Here is a 16965-nt window from a genome sequence, read left to right as displayed (position 1 = left end):
AGGTCCACAGGGAGAATTCAGCATCGCTGATGCATCTAACCATGTCTTTTGGACCGTGGATGGAAACCGGAGCACCCGGAGGAAACCCATGCAGACAGTGGGAAAGCGTGCAGACGCTGCACAGGCAGTGACCTAGGCCAGGAATGAAACCCAGGTCCCTATTGCTGGGAGGCAGCAGTGCTAACCACGTGGTGAGCTATCTCTGTCTACTTTGTTACTTAGTTTTGTAACTTTAAGTTGTTTTTTAAATGGGCCATTCAGCCCATTATCTGACTGGGTGCAGCAGTTGTGTTTACAGAATTGTAGTAATGCCCCCCATCTCCCTACATCCTCTGGACCTACCCTTTGCCTTCTCTACTGCCCACTTTTCCCTAAATTTGATGTCCAGAGTTCTGCAAATATCCTCAGACCCCCACCCCACCCCACCATGCTGTTGTCTGTCTGTCTGTCGGTAATGTTTAGTGAAGTGCATGTTTTTCCAATAAGTTCATTGCAGTGTTAATGGAAATCTACTTGTGACACAAATAAACTTTTAAAACTTTGTTGGGATCCCCCCCCCCCCCTCAAGCATATAGGTGTTGAGTGAAATTTCATCTTCTCTCTCTGACCCTTGCAGGTCCTTCAGTCCAGGCCATGCAAGGAGCTCGGTGGACAGCGGCTGCCCAGCGGGCTGCCCCCAAGCCCAGGTGTGTGAGCCCCCCGCCACTGTCGCCCGCCGCGGTGGACTCGCTCAGCCTGGAGGTGTCGGAGAGCCCGGCGGCGGGGGGCCGGAGGGCGGGCAGGGGCCACCAGTACAAGGCGGATCCCCGGGACTCGAACGGGAAGCACTCGGAGAGCCTGGGCTTCCTGCCGGGCTCTGCGGCCGAGGGGGCGGACGAGGAGGCGGCGGCGGCGGGGGCGGTGTGCCGCTGGTGCGGCCCGGGCTGTGCGAGCTGGCAGGCGGTGAGAGCGCTGCTGTGCTGCGTGCTGAGCTGCGGCCTCTGCAAGGCTGACTCGGGGGTCTACAGCCCGTGCAACAGCGCCGAGACGGCGGCCGGGGCCAGGGAGCTGGAGCGGGGCAACACCATCCGCTACCTGGAGAACCCCACCCTGGGCATCGCCCTCAGCTCGCAGCCCGGCCCCAGGAAGAAGCCCCCGCTGGCCGGCAGCAGCTTCAACTACTACGATGTCAAGCTGGGGGGCCAGCAGGTCATCTGGAAGAACAACGGCCGGCTGTCCGTGGACTCGTGCCGCAAGGAGCCGCCGCCGCCGCCCGCCGCCGGTCACCGCTCCGACAGCCCGGGCAGCGCCTCGCCCGCCTCCCACAAGCGCGTCTCGGACGAGTTCCCCTCCTTCCTGGAGGAGGACCTGGAGAACACGGAGCTGAACGTGTCCATGTCGAGCGCCGAGCTGGACCAGTACATCAGCCGCAAGCTGCTGGAGCTCTTCAGCATCCACCAGATCGACATGCTGGCCCAGTGCACCTCGGACACCACCTTCATCAGCAAGAGCAGCGAGATCAGCGAGCTGATCGGCAGCATCACCAAGGACTACAAGATCGACGAGAAGGACGCCGAGTGCCGCATCGTCACCGGCATCGTCCGCATCAGCACCCGCAAGTCCAAGAAGAAGAAGCGCTGGCAGGAGGCCAGCGAGGACAGGCTGCTGACTCTGACCTCTGCTGACCCCAAACCACAAACTGAGACCACTTTACCCAGTGAAGGTGAGGCGGGTGCCCCGGGGGCAGGGGGATGCACTGGGAGGCAGCACTGGGGAGAGGGGGAGGCAAGGGATGCACTGGAGTGACGCAGGGGGCGGGAGGATGCAATGGGGCTGCCTGGGGGCGGGGGAATGTACAGGAGTGACCCAGGGCAGAAAGGGATGCACTGAGAATAGATGTGCTGGAGCTGCATTAGGGGCAAGGGGGGGTGCACGGCAGCTGCATTAGGGGCAAGGGGGGGGTGCACTGGAGCTGCACTAGGGGCAAGGGGGGGTGCACGGGAGCTGCACTAGGGGCAAGGGGGGGTGCACTGGAGCTGCACTAGGGGCAAGGGGGGTGCACTGGAGCTGTACTAGGGGCAAGGGGGGGTGCACTGGAGCTGCATTAGGGGCAAGGGGGGGTGCACTGGAGCTGCACTAGGGGCAAGGGGGGTGCACTGGAGCTGTACTAGGGGCAAGGGGGGGTGCACTGGAGCTGCACTAGGGGCAAGGGGGGGTGCACTGGAGCTGCACTAGGGGCAAGGGGGGGTGCACTGGAGCTGCACTAGGGGCAAGGGGAGGGGTGCACGGGAGCTGCACTAGGGGCAAGGGGAGGGGTGCACGGGAGCTGCACTAGGGGCAAGGGGGGTGCACTGGAGCTGCACTAGAACAAAGATGAATACAGCACAGGAACAGGCCCTCAGATCCTCCAAATCTGTACCAATCAGGTGTTCCAAATTAGACCATCCATTTGTATCCCTCTGTTCCCAGTCTGTTCATGTGGCTATCTAGATAAGTCTTAAATGATCCTAGCATGTCTGCCACAACCACCTACCTTGGTAGTGCATTTCAGGCCTCCACCACCCTCTGTAAAAAAAAGTACCCCCCCCCCCCGCCCCGCATATCTGTATTGAACCTTGCTCTCCCCACCCCTTACCTTGAACTTGTGACCCATTGTGTTTGTCATTTCTGACCTGGGAAAAAGCTTCCTACTGTTCATCCTATCTATGCCTTTCATAATTTTATAAACTTCTATTAGGTTGCCCCTCAACCTTCGCCTTTCCAGGGAGTGCAACCCTAGTTTACTCAATCTCACCTCGTAGCTAATGCCCTCCATACCAGGCAACATTCTAGTAAACCTTTTCTGCACTCTCTCTAAAGCCTCCACATCCTTCTGGTAGTGTGGCAACCAGAACTGGATGCAGTATTCCAAATGTGGCCTAACCAACGTTCTATATAACTGCAACATCCTATGCCAACTTTTATACTCTATACCCCGTCCAATAAAGGCAAGCATGCCATATGCCTTCTTCACCTCCTTTTCCACCTGTACTGCCACCTTTTAAGGATCTGTGGACTTACACACCCAGATCCCTCTGTGTGTGTCTATACTCCTGATGGTTCTGCCATTTATTGTTTCCTCCCTCTGCATTAGATCTACCAAAATGCATCACTTCACATTTATCTGGATTAAATTCCATTGCCATTTCTCCACCCAATTTTCCAGCCCATCTATATCCTGCTGTAATCTCTGACAATGTTCATCACTATCCGCAACTCCAGCAATTTTTGTGTCATCCGCAAACTTACTAATCAGACCAGCTACATCATCTTCCAAATCATTTATATATATATATGTCACAAATAGCAGAGGTACCAGTACAGAGCCCTGCAGAACACCACTAGTCACAGACCTCCAATCAGAAAAAGACCCCTCCACTGCTACCCTCTGTCTTCCATGGCCAAGCCAGTTCTGTACTCATCTAGCTAGTTCAGCTTTGATCCCGTGAGATTTAACCTTTTGCTTCAGCCTGTCATGACGGACTAAGGGCAGGGGGATGCACTGGAGCTGCATTGGGTGGGGGGGGAGGGAGGTGGTGGGGGTGCGGGCAGAGATATGTTGGGGCTACACTGGGTTTGCAGAGATGCCCTGCAGTTGTGCTGGGGGACGGGGGCAAGGGGGAGGGGGAATGCACTGCAGGTGAACTGGGAGGGAGTAGGATTGCGTTGCAGCACCGCTGGAGAGGCGCAGGAATGTACGCACTGGAGTTGAACTTGGTCTGTAGTAGTTGGTTGTGCGCGTTTGGGATCTGTGCAGGGTTTGATGTTTATCTGCACCTGGGGGGAGAGGTGTTAAACGGGGCTTGACTGGAATGTGATTGCAAAACTGTGATTTCTGATTTTTTTCTGTTTAGAGCTTAACCTGGAGATTTCAGTCGTGGACCCGCTCGATTTGAAAGCAAGACAAATGCATGGCCTGGGTTCTCCAGGTAATTCCCAAATACAGTGCAAGTGGAGGAACTGAACTCTTCAAGGCTGAATAATCCAGACACAAAATTCCCTAGTTTGGGTTCGACAGTTGTTCAGCCAGGAATCCTGTTCCTCATCAGTGTCTAGGTTGCAGGATTTGTGTACCTGGTGGAGAGTGGGAAGCTGCTTTCACTTCATATTTAAAGATGTGTTGTGAATGACGCTGCCTTTTTTCTGTCCTTTTTCTCTTCAGTTATTTTGTCTGCCCCTCTTTCCCCCCCCCCTTTCTCTCTCCCCCCCACCCCCCCCTCTCTTTCTCCTCCCCACCCCCCTCTCTTTCTCCTCCCCACCCCCCCTCTCTTTCTCCTCCCCACCCCCCCCCCTCCTCCCCACCCCCCCTCGCTCTCTCCTCCCCACCCTCCCCCCTCCCCCCACATCCCATTCTCTGTGGCCCCAACTCTTACCTCCCCCCTTCAGAGAGGAGGAAGTGGGAGTTGGGGCCGCAGGGCTGGGATCAGGCTTCTAAACCTCGCCTCTCTGCAACCCCATCTGCCCTGCCCTCTCTGCAACCTCAACTCTCCCCCTCCCCCCCTTCACACTCTGCCCCCATTTTCCAATAGGTGTTGCTCTCATCTCTTATTTCCTCTATTGTGTAATCTGTGCACAGATGACTGTCATATGAGCATATGGATTAGGAGCAGAAGTAGGCACTTGGCCCTTATTTGCTCTGCCATTCAGTAAGATCATGGCTGATGTGACCATAACCGCAATTCCACTTTCCTGTCTCCTCCAATAACCTGTCCTGTCACTGTTCTGAGCGGTTGCTCCTGATTTGATGTGACCCATGACTTTTGTTCAAATGCTGCAGGCAGGACCCTCCTCTGTAACCCAACCTCAGGATATGCATCCCCATTGAGATCCTGATACTCACTTTTCTCTCTTTCTCTCAGCAGATTTGCAAAAATACGATTCTCTTCAGGATACAGAGACTGATTCATCAGGAGCACCACTGCTCAAAGTCTATCTCTAAGATTGGAGAGCAGGCCATCCCGCGATAAGAATTGGACTGGGGGATGTGGGTCTGGAATGATCAGAGAGGCCGGACATTCTAGGTCTGGAGTAAAGCGTGGAGTTGAATTTTTTAACTGTGAAGCTGTTTTTCCCCCTGCCAGCAGCACCCGGGGAGTTGCCCTGGTTCTGAGTTGAGTCTCCAGTATCCAAGTATGGTGCTGTTAGCCTGGGGGTGGCCAATCTCCCTCTGCTCTGCTCCACTCCACACCCCAGCCCCACTGCAGATGAGGAGCCCCCAGCTCAGTGCTGAAGATCAGCGATGTGGGAGGGGTGGGGTCGGGTGGGAGGTTCTCACAGCCCATTGGGAGCCAGTGAGACAGGAGCTGCTGTAAATATGGAACTGGTCACAGGTTTGCTCTCCAGATTGGGTGTTGTCTTGATACTGAGGAAGATTGGTGTGCGGGAGGGGTGGAGGTTGTACAGTTACTTTGCATATTTTGTACATTGTTTCCTGTCACTGAACCAGATGGTGAATTGCGGTGAGAGACGTTGATTTTAATAAGTTGTATTTTATATTAAAGCGAAAATTGGAATCTCGTCTGCAATTTGAAAATTGCTTCGGTCCCTGTGACCCCACCCTCTTGACTTGAACTATTTTTGAGCCCCACTGACACCCCATCTCATTTTCCCCCCTCAAAGTCTCCATTCAGGCAAAGGTCCAGGTAAGGTCGCCTCAGAACAGGACAGCTATACCTCAGTCACTATCCCCTCCATCTTGTCCACTGTACTTGCAGGATTGGACTCAGCTGTGATGCCCTGTATGGTTCAATATCCTGAATAGCCACACTGTCTAGATTTAGGTGGACCATCTCTTAGGATGAATCATCAGATGGTAGCTGGGAAGTTTAGTATTGCTGGAAGCTGTGAATCGATCCTAGGAAGGGTAGAGGAGCCCTGTGGTTCACAGTGGATTTCTGAAACTGAGTTTGCTGCTGCCTCTCTGCGCAGACAGGTGGTGCTGTAAACCTGTAGTGACCCACTCTGCCCATCAAAGCCATTCCTGTTGGTATGCTAACCCATTGAGGTCCTTTCCCGCTGGTATATTAACCCATCTGTGCTGTAAACTGTGGGACATTGTGTGACAGATTTCCCCATCTGTTAATTCTATTTCTGTAGGGTTTTTAAATTCATTTATAGTTTTTAAATATTTTACTTAATGGTTACATGAAAGGATGCTTCTGTTTCGTGTTTTCAACTGACAGCCTCATATGAACCAGTCTCTGCTGTGAACTTACTTCCAGTGAATGTAGCAGAGACCAATCTGGAAGGTTTTCCTATGGCAGGACAGGGTCTGGGAGTTGGGAAAAATGGAGGTTTAGCAGCGCCACCACTCATGGGAAGCTGTAATTACAACATGACTACACTAGTTTTCACTATAAAGGGATTTATAGTGGGAAAGGTCGATGATGTGGGTGCAGGTGTAAGATTTTTTTAATAAATAGTGGTCAAATACTTTAAAAAGAAAGTGCTTCTTTTTTCATAAAGAGCGACTTCTCACTCATTTTGATTGATCTGCTACATTCTGAATAATCGTAGAATCCCTGCAGTGCGTAAGGAATGATGTGGGTATGCCGGCGTTGGACTGGCGTAAACACAGTAAAAAGTCTGACAACACCAGGTTTTAGTCCAACCTATTTATTTGATAATATTCTCACTAGCTTTCGAGGGGACAGCCTCTTCGTCAGGTGAATGGAGAGTTCACCTCTCCATACTCTCCATTCACCTGACGAAGAGGCTGTCCCCTCGAAAGCTAGTGAGAATATTATCAAATAAATAGGTTGGACTAAAACCTGGTGTTGTCAGACTTTTTACTGTGCGTAAGGAAGCCATTTGACCCATGTACTCTCCAACAGAGCATCTTACCCCAGGCCCATGCATTTATCCTGCTAATCCCCCTAACCTACATATCTTGGGACACTAAGGGGAAATTTAGCATGGCCAATAAACCTGATTGCATGTAGAATCCTTAGAATTCCTGTAGTGCAGAAAGAGGCCATTTGGCCCATTGAGTCTACACTGACTCTTGGAGAGCACATTCCTCTGCCCCTATCCCTGTGCCCTGTGAATTTATAATGGCTAATCCACCTAACCTGCACATCTTTGGGCTGTGGCAGGGGAGGGGGAGAACCGGAGCAAACCCAAGCAGCCATGGGGAGAATGTGCAAACTGCGCGCACGCACACACAATCAAACCCAGGTCCCTGGCACTGAGGCAGCAGTGCTCACCACAGTGCCACCCTTTACTTTTAATCACATTTAATATTCTGCATCGCATTTAATATTCCATTTAAATTGGTTCCCTTTAACCATCTTGTCTGCCACTTAGTCTTTCACACTACTCCCTCTGCCAGCAGGATACAAACATTGTGTTTGTTGTTAGTATTGTTTATTTGCTTTCTCCATGTATTTTGGTACTTTCATTGCCCCAGGCAACTCATTTTCAAATCTCAGCATGGTCTTGCCCAACAAGCTCTGACTGTATCCTCAGCCCTCACCCTGAGGTCTCTGATTCCAATCAGCAAAAATTCCCAGCAGCCACTTGGGTACAGTGCCGCAGAATCAACTCATTGAGCTATTTTGTTCCAGTATTCACAGAATTTGGTCTGTTGTTGACTGTGTTCCTCATTCCCTCACTGATGCTTTATGGAGGAAACTGTAGATCACTCCTGCCTGCAAGTGTAGGTGGAAGTGGGGTTCTGAGGGCCCCAAGAGAACAAGTGAATGAGATGTATGTTCGGTTTGATGCTTATGGAGTTGCACACAGGTTTTTAAATCAGGCCGTGCTTAAATACTAACTGCAATTGGGCTGAATGGATTTAAAGCAATTGGGTAGGCTGGATTAATATGAGAGATTAGATAGGGCACAGGTTATTGGTGAGTGTTGGAGTAAGGTATGGTGCAGTTGGATCATTAAGAACTTCAGCTAAAGACTGAACTGGATTCCAGGTCGTGATGAAACCAGAGAGTGAAGCTGTGGGGAAAGCAGGAATTGTTCCTTGGCAGCAGGCTCCTTGTCCTTCCAATGGTTGATAGTGTGATTTGTCAACAACTGTGCTGGAAACTGCAGTGGTTTGTTTAATGATTACCAAAGGAAGTAATCAAAGTTGTTTTTTTCCCCATTGTTTGAGGTTCAATGGTACGTGGGTGATAGATTAACACAAGGCCACAGTAATGAGTTCGAACTGTCTACATTGTTTACAGCAGATCACTATAGTGAGCACAGAGTCACAGATGATGTGAAAATAGCCCCTTGTAAGCAATCACTGGATGAAATGTCAGTTCAAGGCCCACATTACGGTTACTCAGTACTGGAGAGAAACTTTCTATAAGAATCTATTCAATGTTTTCTCAATGGGAACCTAGATACCAGCAATCCATTAGGAATGGAGAACAGCGAAGGCCTTGCTCTTCAATTGCCAAAGTTTGTCTGTGGGCTTCAGGTCCCAAAATAAATGAATCTTGTTTGGAATAGCGTATCAACCTCAATTTTCACCAATCTTAAGGACTAAAGGTTCCACTTGGTGTAGCCTGAGATGTACAGATCAGGGATTTCAGTTTCAGCTTCAAAGACTCTTAAGCCACCCCATTCTTCAATCACTATGACATTAAACTCAAAAGTCTTTCACCAATCCTATGTATCTTCGAAGTCTGATTTAAAGTTTGCTTGTAGGACACTGGCTTTGGGCAGGTATTTGGTACAACTATCATCACCATTGTAGTTAGGCCATCCTGCAAAAGAGGATGGCCCTCAGATGACAGGGGACATGGCTGCTATGGTCAGAGTCCACATCTTTTACATTTGAGTTAGAATTCCCAACTTTTAGGAGAATTAGTTTAGATGAGGAGCTATTTAGCATTATACAGCTAATCTGTGTAATTAGCTGACCTGAACCTGTTGATCTCAGCACCCATATGTCAAAGGGTTAAAGTGCTGAGCTGTAAGAAGACTTGTGGGTGGTAAGCTCATTTATACTGCATGGTCAAATATCCTATCCAAGTTCACTGCAGTTCAGTGAAATGTTGATGTAGGGCTTTGGGTGATGGTGGATTCTTCCTCTGGCATTTCACTGTATTGTCTGCATTGGTTCTCTTTCCACCCCCACTCACCAACAACCCCCCCCCCCCCCCCCAACTCACCATCGCTGTCCCCCACCCCCCACTGAGGCAATGGGACACATTTGTCAATTCTAACCCACGAGGAGACCAGCACTGTCTGGACCTGTAACAGCCACCACTATCTAAACGCCTTTACTAAATACTTTCAGGCAGCCTTTGTCAATCCAAAACTAATCCCACAGCCTCACCCTCTCAGTTGAAAAGTAAACTCTCAACCTAGCAGCCCCCTCCTCCTAACACACGCCACCTCAACAACCACCTCCCCTCACCACCACCCCCACCCCCCAACTACCTAAAATATGACAAAATGGATGAGAATATAAGAGCATGGTTAGTAAGTTTGCAGATGACACTAAGATTGGTGGCATAGTGGACAGTGAAGAAAGTTATCTCCGATTGCAACGGGATCTTGATCAATTGGGCCAGTGGGCTGACGAATGGCAGATGGAGTTTAATTTGGACAAATGCGAGGTGATGCATTTTGGTACATTGAACCAGGGAAGGACTTATTTGGTTAATAGTAGGGCATTAGGGAGAGTTACAGAACAAAGAGATCTAGGGGTACATGTTTATAGTTTCTTGAAAGTGGAGTCACGGGTGGACAGAATGGTGAATTATTATAGAAAGGCATTTGGCATGCTTGGTTTCATCAGACAGAATATTGAATACAGGATTAGGACGTCTTGTTGAAGTTATACAAGACATTAGTAAGGCCACACTTGGAATACTATGTGCAGTTCTGGTCACCCTATTGTAGAAAGGATATTATTAAACTAGAAAGAGTGCAGAAAAGATTTACTAGGATGCTACCAGGACTTGGTGAATTGAGTTATAAGGAGAAGCTGGATAGATTGAGACTTTTGTCTTTGGAACGTAGGAGGCTAAGGGGTGATCTTGTAGAGGTCTATAAAATAATGAGGGGCACAGATCAGCTACATAGTCAATATCTTTTCCTAAAGATAGGGGAGTCTAAAACTAGAGGGCGTAGATTTAAGGTGAGAAGGGAGAGATACAAAAGTGTCCAGAGGGGCAATTTTTTCACACAGGGTGGCGAGTGGAACAAACTGCCAGAGGTAGTAGTAGAGGTGGGTACAATTTTGTCTTTTATAAAGCATTTATATAGTTACAGGGATACAATGGGTATAGAGGGATGTGGGCAATTGGGATTAGCTTAGGGGTTTTCAAAAAGAAAGGGTGGCATGGACTGTTTCCATGCTGTATATCTCTGACTCTAAAAGCAGACCATCACCCTGTTTTCCTTTGTTCTTGCCCTCACCCCCACCCCCACCCCCACTCTTCTGCCTCGGAAAGTATCCCCATTCACCACCCCACACAAGAGAAAACTAACATAAATGTTAATTTTTAAGAAGAAAAAGGCCCAGGAGACAAGAAGGCAACAAGCTACAAGATAAGGGCAAGGCATTACAAGGAGCAACAAGGGTTGGATGTGAGCTGAAATATAAGTGGCAGATCACAAAGAAGAGAGGCCATGTCCTCTGCCCAATCTCAGTTGAAGAGCTAACACAAATGAGATGGGTGTCCTGGTTGAATAATTCAATCATCTGTAGTCTTGTAAATGTTTCCTCTTCAGGTAATGATCTAAGTATCTTTTGAAAGCCATGTTTGAACCTGCCTCCACAACACTCTCAGGCTGTGAATTCCAAATCAATGAACTAAAGGAGCTCAGAGGTGGAGATGTTGACATAATGCTACTGTCACTGGACTTGTTATCCAGAGGCTCAGGCTCATCCATGGGTATAAATCTTACTCTGGCAGCTGGTAGAGTTTAAATGAGTTAAGCAAAAATCTGGAATTGAAAGCTAGTCTTAGTAATAGTGATTGTGAAGCCATCATTGATTTTTGTAAAAGCCCACCTGGTTAGGAATGTCCTTTTAAAGAAGGAAATCTGCAATCCTTACCCAGTCTGGCCTCTATGTGACTCCAAAACCACAACCCTCTGAAATGGCCTAGCAAGTCACTTGTACATGGGCAACTGGGGCTGCATAACAAATGCTAACCCTGACAGTTATGCCCACATGAAAGAATTGGTGCGACCATTCACACTGATCAGCCATAAATGTTGGACTCTTGTTCATCAGATAATCCTAAACGGTTCCTCTGCTCAACTTGGTGCATTGCAGTCTCACCTAAAGAGAGCTGTTCCTGGAGCTTATACATGTGCTTACACATGTCCTCCCACTTATCAGTAAACATCCAGATCACACAATCATTTCCAGAACAGCAGCAATGCTAAGATAATGAAGGTGAAAGCTCTTGACTAACCTTGAATACCCATTGGTGTTTGCAGATTCACAGTTTACTTTACAACATGAAAACAGGACAGGGTAGAATGAGTCAGAAACTGATCCTCAGATTGAGCCAGTGTAAATAGCTATGGCCCTGACAGATTACAGTGAAAGAACAAAGAACGAAAACAGCCTGGGAAACAGGCCCTTTGGCCCAACGAGCCTGCGCTGCAAGAGCTCAGCAAGAGTTGTGTGTGACAAGTGAACTTAGTGCAGATACTCGGCCAAGGATGCTGGATTTCTGCTCCACTTCCTGATTATTATCCTCAAGCACTACAATTACCAATGCTCAAATCAAAGCCAAACGTATTAGAGTCAAAAATAGAAAAATGCTTCAATTATTCAATATCTGTAATCACAGGGTACTAATGGGTTAGCAGTCTCACGCCTGTGACAACAACTATCATTTAAATAGCACCTTTAACACAAAACAACCTAAGGGAGCTCATAAAATATGATTTGGTACTAAAACACACAGGTATTAGGAGAAATAAACAAAAGCTTGGTCAGAGTGGTAGGTTACATAGAGACCTATAAGAACATAAGAAATAGGAGCAGGAGTAGGCCATCTAGCCCTTCGAGCCTGCCCCGCCATTCAATAAGATCATGGCTGATCTGAAGTGGATCGGTTCCACTTTCCCGCTTTCTCCCCATAATTCTTAATTCCCCTGAATATCAGAAACCTATCTACCCGTGACTTAAATATATTTAGCGAGGTAGCCTCCACCACTTCAACGGGCAGAGAATTCCAGAGATTCACCACCCTTTGAGTGAAGAAGTTCCTCCTCAACTCTGATCTAAATTGCCCCCCCCCCGCCTTATCTTGAGGCTGTGCCCTCTAGTCCTGATATCCTTTTTAAGCGGGAAGGATCTCTCTACCTCTACCCTATCCATCCCCTTCATTATCTTATACGTCTGTATAAGATCCCCCCTCATTCTTCTAAACTCCAATGAGTACAGACCCAGTCTGTTTAGTCTGTCTTCATAGGCCAAACCCGTCATCTTCAGTATCAGCCTAGTGAACCTTCTCTGCACTCCCTCCGAGGCCAATATATCCTTCCGCAAGTGCAGCGACCAAAACTGCACATAGTACTTCAGCTGCGGCCTCACCGGTACCCTGTACAGTTGCAGCAAGACCTCCCTCTATAAGGTCTATATAAGATCTCCCTCGCTATAAAGGCCAACATTCCATTCGCCTTCTTGATCACCTGCTGCACCTGCAGACTGGGTTTTTGCGACTCATGCACAAGGACCCCCCAGGTCCCTCTGCACAGTAGCATGCTGCAGCTTTTCACCTTTTAAATAGTAATCCCTCCTACTATTATTTCTGCCAAAGTGGATAACCTCACACTTGCTAACATCTGCCAGATCTGCCAGGTCCTCGCCCACTCGCTCAGCCTATCCAGATCTCTCTGCAGACTTTCCACACCCTCCACGCAATTTGCTTTTCCACTCATCTTCGTGTCATCAGCAAATTTCATCACCCTACAAATAGACCTAGAAAATAGGAGTAGGCCATTCATATGATCTTGGCTGATCATCACACTCACTAACCTGTTTCTGCTTTTCCCCCCCATATCCTTTGATCCCTTTAGCCCCAAGAGCTATATCTAACTACTTCCTGAAAATATTCAATGTCTTGGCCTCATATGCTTTAAGTAGTTTAAGGAGCATTTTAAAAGTAAGGAGAGAGAGGCAGAGAGGTTTAAGGAGGGAATTCCAGAGCTTGGAGTCTAGGCAGCTGAAGACAGCTGTCAATGAGGGAGAGATTAAAATCGGTGATGTGTGAAAAGCCAGAATTGGAGGAACCCTGATATTTCACAGGGTTGTAAGATTGGAGAAGGTTATGGAGATAACCATAGAGGGATTTGAAAATGAGGATAAAATTCTAGGTTAGTGAACATAGGGATGATCGTTGAATGTAACCTGGTGTGAGTTAGGGTAAAGAGAGCAGAGCTTTGGATAAGCTCCCAGTTTCTGGAGGGTGAAAGTTGGCAAAGCAAGGATAGCCAAGTTTAGAGATAGCAAAGGCATGCATGGAAGTTTCAGCAGCAGATGGGCTGAGAAACAGATGAAGACAGGTGATATTTCTGGTGGGATATGTGGTCTTTATAGAAAACAGTGCATCAGAAACTAACATGGTCTGGTGCAACTTCAGACACTGGCCAGCGCAAAGTACAGAATCTATGGTCTTTAGAGTTTATAGATGGAACTGGAGACAATGGTTTCTGCCTTCCCAATATTTAAAGTTTCTGTTAATTGAATACTGGATGTCAGACAAGGCATGTAACAAATCACCAACAATGGATGGGGTTAAGACATGATAGTCAGGTGGAGTTGGGGCTGGCTATAGAAGTAAACTTATTGTGCTTTCAGATGATGGTATTGAGGAGGAAGCATATTGACAGGAAATAGAGGGGGCTATGAATTGGTGTTTGAATCCTAGAGTTAATGACGCAGGAGATTTTTTGGCTGTGGCTGGACAGATTCCAATACAACCCAGTGACACCAGTTTCCAGCCAACTGGATAATGATTTGATTTGATTTATTATTGTCACATGTATTAACGTACAGTGAAAAGTATTGTTTCTTGTGTGCTATACAAACAAAACATACTGTTCATAGAGAAGGAAAGGAGAGAGTGCAGAATGTAGCGTTCCAGTCATAGCTAGCATGTAGAGAAAGATCAAAATGCAAGGTAAGGCCATTCAAAAGTCTGACAGTAGTAGGGAAGAAACTGTTCTTGGGTCGACTTTGGTATCTTTTTCCCAAAAGAAGAAGATGGAAGAGCGAATGTCCAGGGTGCATAGGGGCCTTAATTATGCTGGCTGCTTTGCCGAGGCAGTGGGAAATGTAGACAGAGTCACTGGATGGGAGCTGGTTTGCGTAATGGATTGGGCTACATTCACAACTTTTTAGTTTCTTGCAGTCTTGGCAGAGCAGGAGCCAGACCAGTGATACAACAGAAAAATGCTTTCTATGGTGCATCTGTAAAAGTTGGTGAGTCATAGCTAACATGCCAAATTTCCTTAGTCTTCTAACAAAACAGAGGCATTGGTGGGCTTTCTTAACTATAATGTTGGCATGAGGGGTACCAGGACAGGTTGTTGATGAATTGGACACCCAAAAACTTTAAGCTCTCGACCCTTTCTTCTTTGTCCCCATTGATGTAGACAGGGGCATGGTCTCCTTTACGCTTCCTGAAGTTGGTGACAATCTCCTTCATTTTGTTGACATTGAGGGAGAGGTTATTGTTGCCACACCCCAGTTCACCAGATTCTCTATCTCATTCCTGTACTCTGTCTCGTCATTGTTTGAGATGTGACTCCTTACGGTGGTGTCATTAGCAAACATAAAATCGAATTGGAGGGGAATGTGGCTGCACAGTCATAAGAGTATAGTTGGGAGCTGAGAACACAGCCTTGTGGGGCACTGGTGTTGAGGATTATCACGGAGGAGGTGTTGTTGCCTATCCTTACTGATTGTGATCTGTGAGTTAGAAAGTTCAGGATCCAGTCACAGATGTAAGTGCCGAGGCCCAGGCCATGAAATTTGGAGATGAGTTTTGTTGGAATAATAGTGTTGAAGGCTGAGTTGTAATCAATAAGTAGGTGTCTGACATAGGTGACATTATTATCTAGGTGTTCCAGGGTTGAGTGCAGGGCCAGAGAAATAGTGTTTGCTATGGACCTGTTGTGGCAATAGGCAAACTAGTGGATCCAGGTAGTCCGGTAGGCTGGAACTGATTTGTGCCATGATTAATCTTTCGAAGCACTTCATAATGCTGGATGTCAGAGCCACCAGCTGATAGTCATTAAGACACATTGCTTGGTTTTTATTAGGATGATCATCTTCTTGAAACAGATGGGAAAGTCAGATTGTTGTAAAGAGAGGTTGGAGATGTCATTGAATAGCTCCTCCAGCTGAATGAAGGCTTTGGGGGAAGATGTTCAGTAGGAGAATGGCGTGGTCAACATGTAAAAGACTGTAAGCAAGTCAGGAGAATGAGGAGGGATAGTTTAGGATGGTCTGTAACATAGGATGTCATTTGTAATTTTAATAGGGGATGTTTCAGCGCTGTGGTAAGGACAAAAATATGATTGGAGGCATTCAAACATTAAGTTGTTGAAGATGGGTACAAATTTGGGAGGCGACAGTAGGTTGGAAATGAGATTGCCTATCTGCAAGGGCAGTGGTGGCACCAAGACCAAGTGATATTGGTAGATTTGGAGGGGATAGGAAAGCATGAGGAAAGTGGGTTGGCAAGACTTTGGCAGTACAAAGAACAAAGAACAACACAGCATGGGAAACAGGCCCTTCGGCCCAACGAGCCCACGCCGCCATTTTAAAATTATGAGTGCCCTCCCCTACCCATGTAGATTTGGTCTCATGGACAGGATGTGCTTTGCAAGGCCGTGAAGGGAGATAGGAGAGAAATTATGGAAAAATGTGAGTTCAGGGCTATTAGAGGGCAGAACCATGAGGAAAATTTGCCCAGGTGCCCATGGGAAAGAGAAAGAAACAACAGAAGATTTCAATTTTAGTAATAGAAATCCTCGCACTTGTTGTGAGGGTAGAGGTGACAGAGTGGAATTTGAGGCAGCGAAGTCAGGGGTTATCTTTGCAGATGATCCTGGAGTAATGAACAGTTTAGTAGAGGAGGGCAGAACCTGACCCAGCTTTATGTATGTGGTCTAGTCAAATCTGGCAATACATGGCTAAACCAATTGTTCTTGAAGCCGTTGAGATTCCCTGGGCACGTGACTAGAGTGTGTATATTGGTCTTACGGGGGAAAAGATAAAAACTAGAAGCATGAAAAGGCCGTTCGGCCCTTAGAGCCTGCTGCACCATTCATTTTGATCACTGAATTCAATATCCAGACCCACCCCCCCCTTCTCCCATATCCCTTGATCCATTTAGCCCCGAAAGCTGTAACTAATTTCTTCTTGAAATCACAATATTTTGGATTCAACTTCATTCTGTGGTAGTGAATTCACCATCTCTGGCTGAAGAAATTTTTTCTCACCTCAGTTCTGATAGGATAGGGGCAACAAAGGATAAGATAGCACAGTGGCTATTTGAAAGTGCAGTTGTAAGTGAATTTGAAAAGATTATCTCCCTCTTCCCTTTCTCTCTCCACCTCCTCCCTGGGGTGGGTTCAGAAGGAGGTAACTGGTTGGAGAGCAATACATGGAAATGACTGGAAATGTTCCCATCTGTTCATGAGAAAGCAGAAGCCATGTAAAGGTGTGGCTGTCAATACAGGTCTGGAAGATATAAAGACTTTTAACTTGCACTTTTTTGATCACCTCCATTAGTACGAATCCCTCACGCCCTCCCAATTTGGGAACTTTTGCTTTAGCCTGTTTTCACTGCAAAATATTTATTTAAGATCCTCCCAACCAGAATCCAGCCAGGCCTTACACTCAGTTAGTATGAAGCTAAACACAGGCTCCAGATGCAAGAGGTCAGTGTTCCAATGTGGTAGTTCCCTATTGCTCTGGAAATAGAAGCTTTTACAGTCAGAACTTTGATGTAGTGTGTC

The 16965-nt window shown here is 47.4% G+C and overlaps 1 protein-coding gene across 2 annotated transcripts; it reads left to right on the top strand.

Annotated features, from left to right (window-relative positions):
* The first annotated feature begins 621 nt into the window (after positions 1-621).
* On the top strand, positions 622-5531 carry LOC145338802 (keratinocyte differentiation factor 1-like). 2 transcript variants are annotated; one of them, XM_080183204.1, is made up of 3 exons: positions 622-1702; positions 3873-3947; positions 4881-5531. In XM_080183204.1, exons 1-3 carry the CDS (start codon positions 634-636, stop codon positions 4955-4957), a joined length of 1221 nt encoding a protein of 406 aa, XP_080039330.1. In that variant the 5' UTR covers positions 622-633; the 3' UTR covers positions 4958-5531. The 2 variants fall into 2 exon arrangements, with proteins under 2 accessions (XP_080039330.1, XP_080039329.1); XM_080183203.1 differs by having other exon boundaries at positions 4878-5531.
* The last annotated feature ends 11434 nt before the right edge of the window (positions 5532-16965 follow it).

This window comes from Carcharhinus amblyrhynchos, unplaced genomic scaffold (genome assembly GCF_965287045.1).
Source record: "Carcharhinus amblyrhynchos unplaced genomic scaffold, sCarAmb.v2.hapA chromosome_178, whole genome shotgun sequence".
Taxonomy (NCBI): domain Eukaryota; kingdom Metazoa; phylum Chordata; class Chondrichthyes; order Carcharhiniformes; family Carcharhinidae; genus Carcharhinus; species Carcharhinus amblyrhynchos.
This window is presented reverse-complemented; position numbering and strand designations above follow the sequence as displayed.

Excerpts from the sequence above, each read along its gene's own strand:
- LOC145338802 (XM_080183203.1), top strand. The coding sequence starts at position 634 with ATGCAAGGAGCTCGGTGGACAGCGGCTGCCCAGCGGGCTGCCCCCAAG. Across the intron at positions 1,703-3,872 it reads GACCACTTTACCCAGTGAAG|AGCTTAACCTGGAGATTTCA; the intron begins GTGAGGCGGGTG and ends TTTTCTGTTTAG. Across the intron at positions 3,948-4,877 it reads GCATGGCCTGGGTTCTCCAG|CAGATTTGCAAAAATACGAT; the intron begins GTAATTCCCAAA and ends TCTTTCTCTCAG.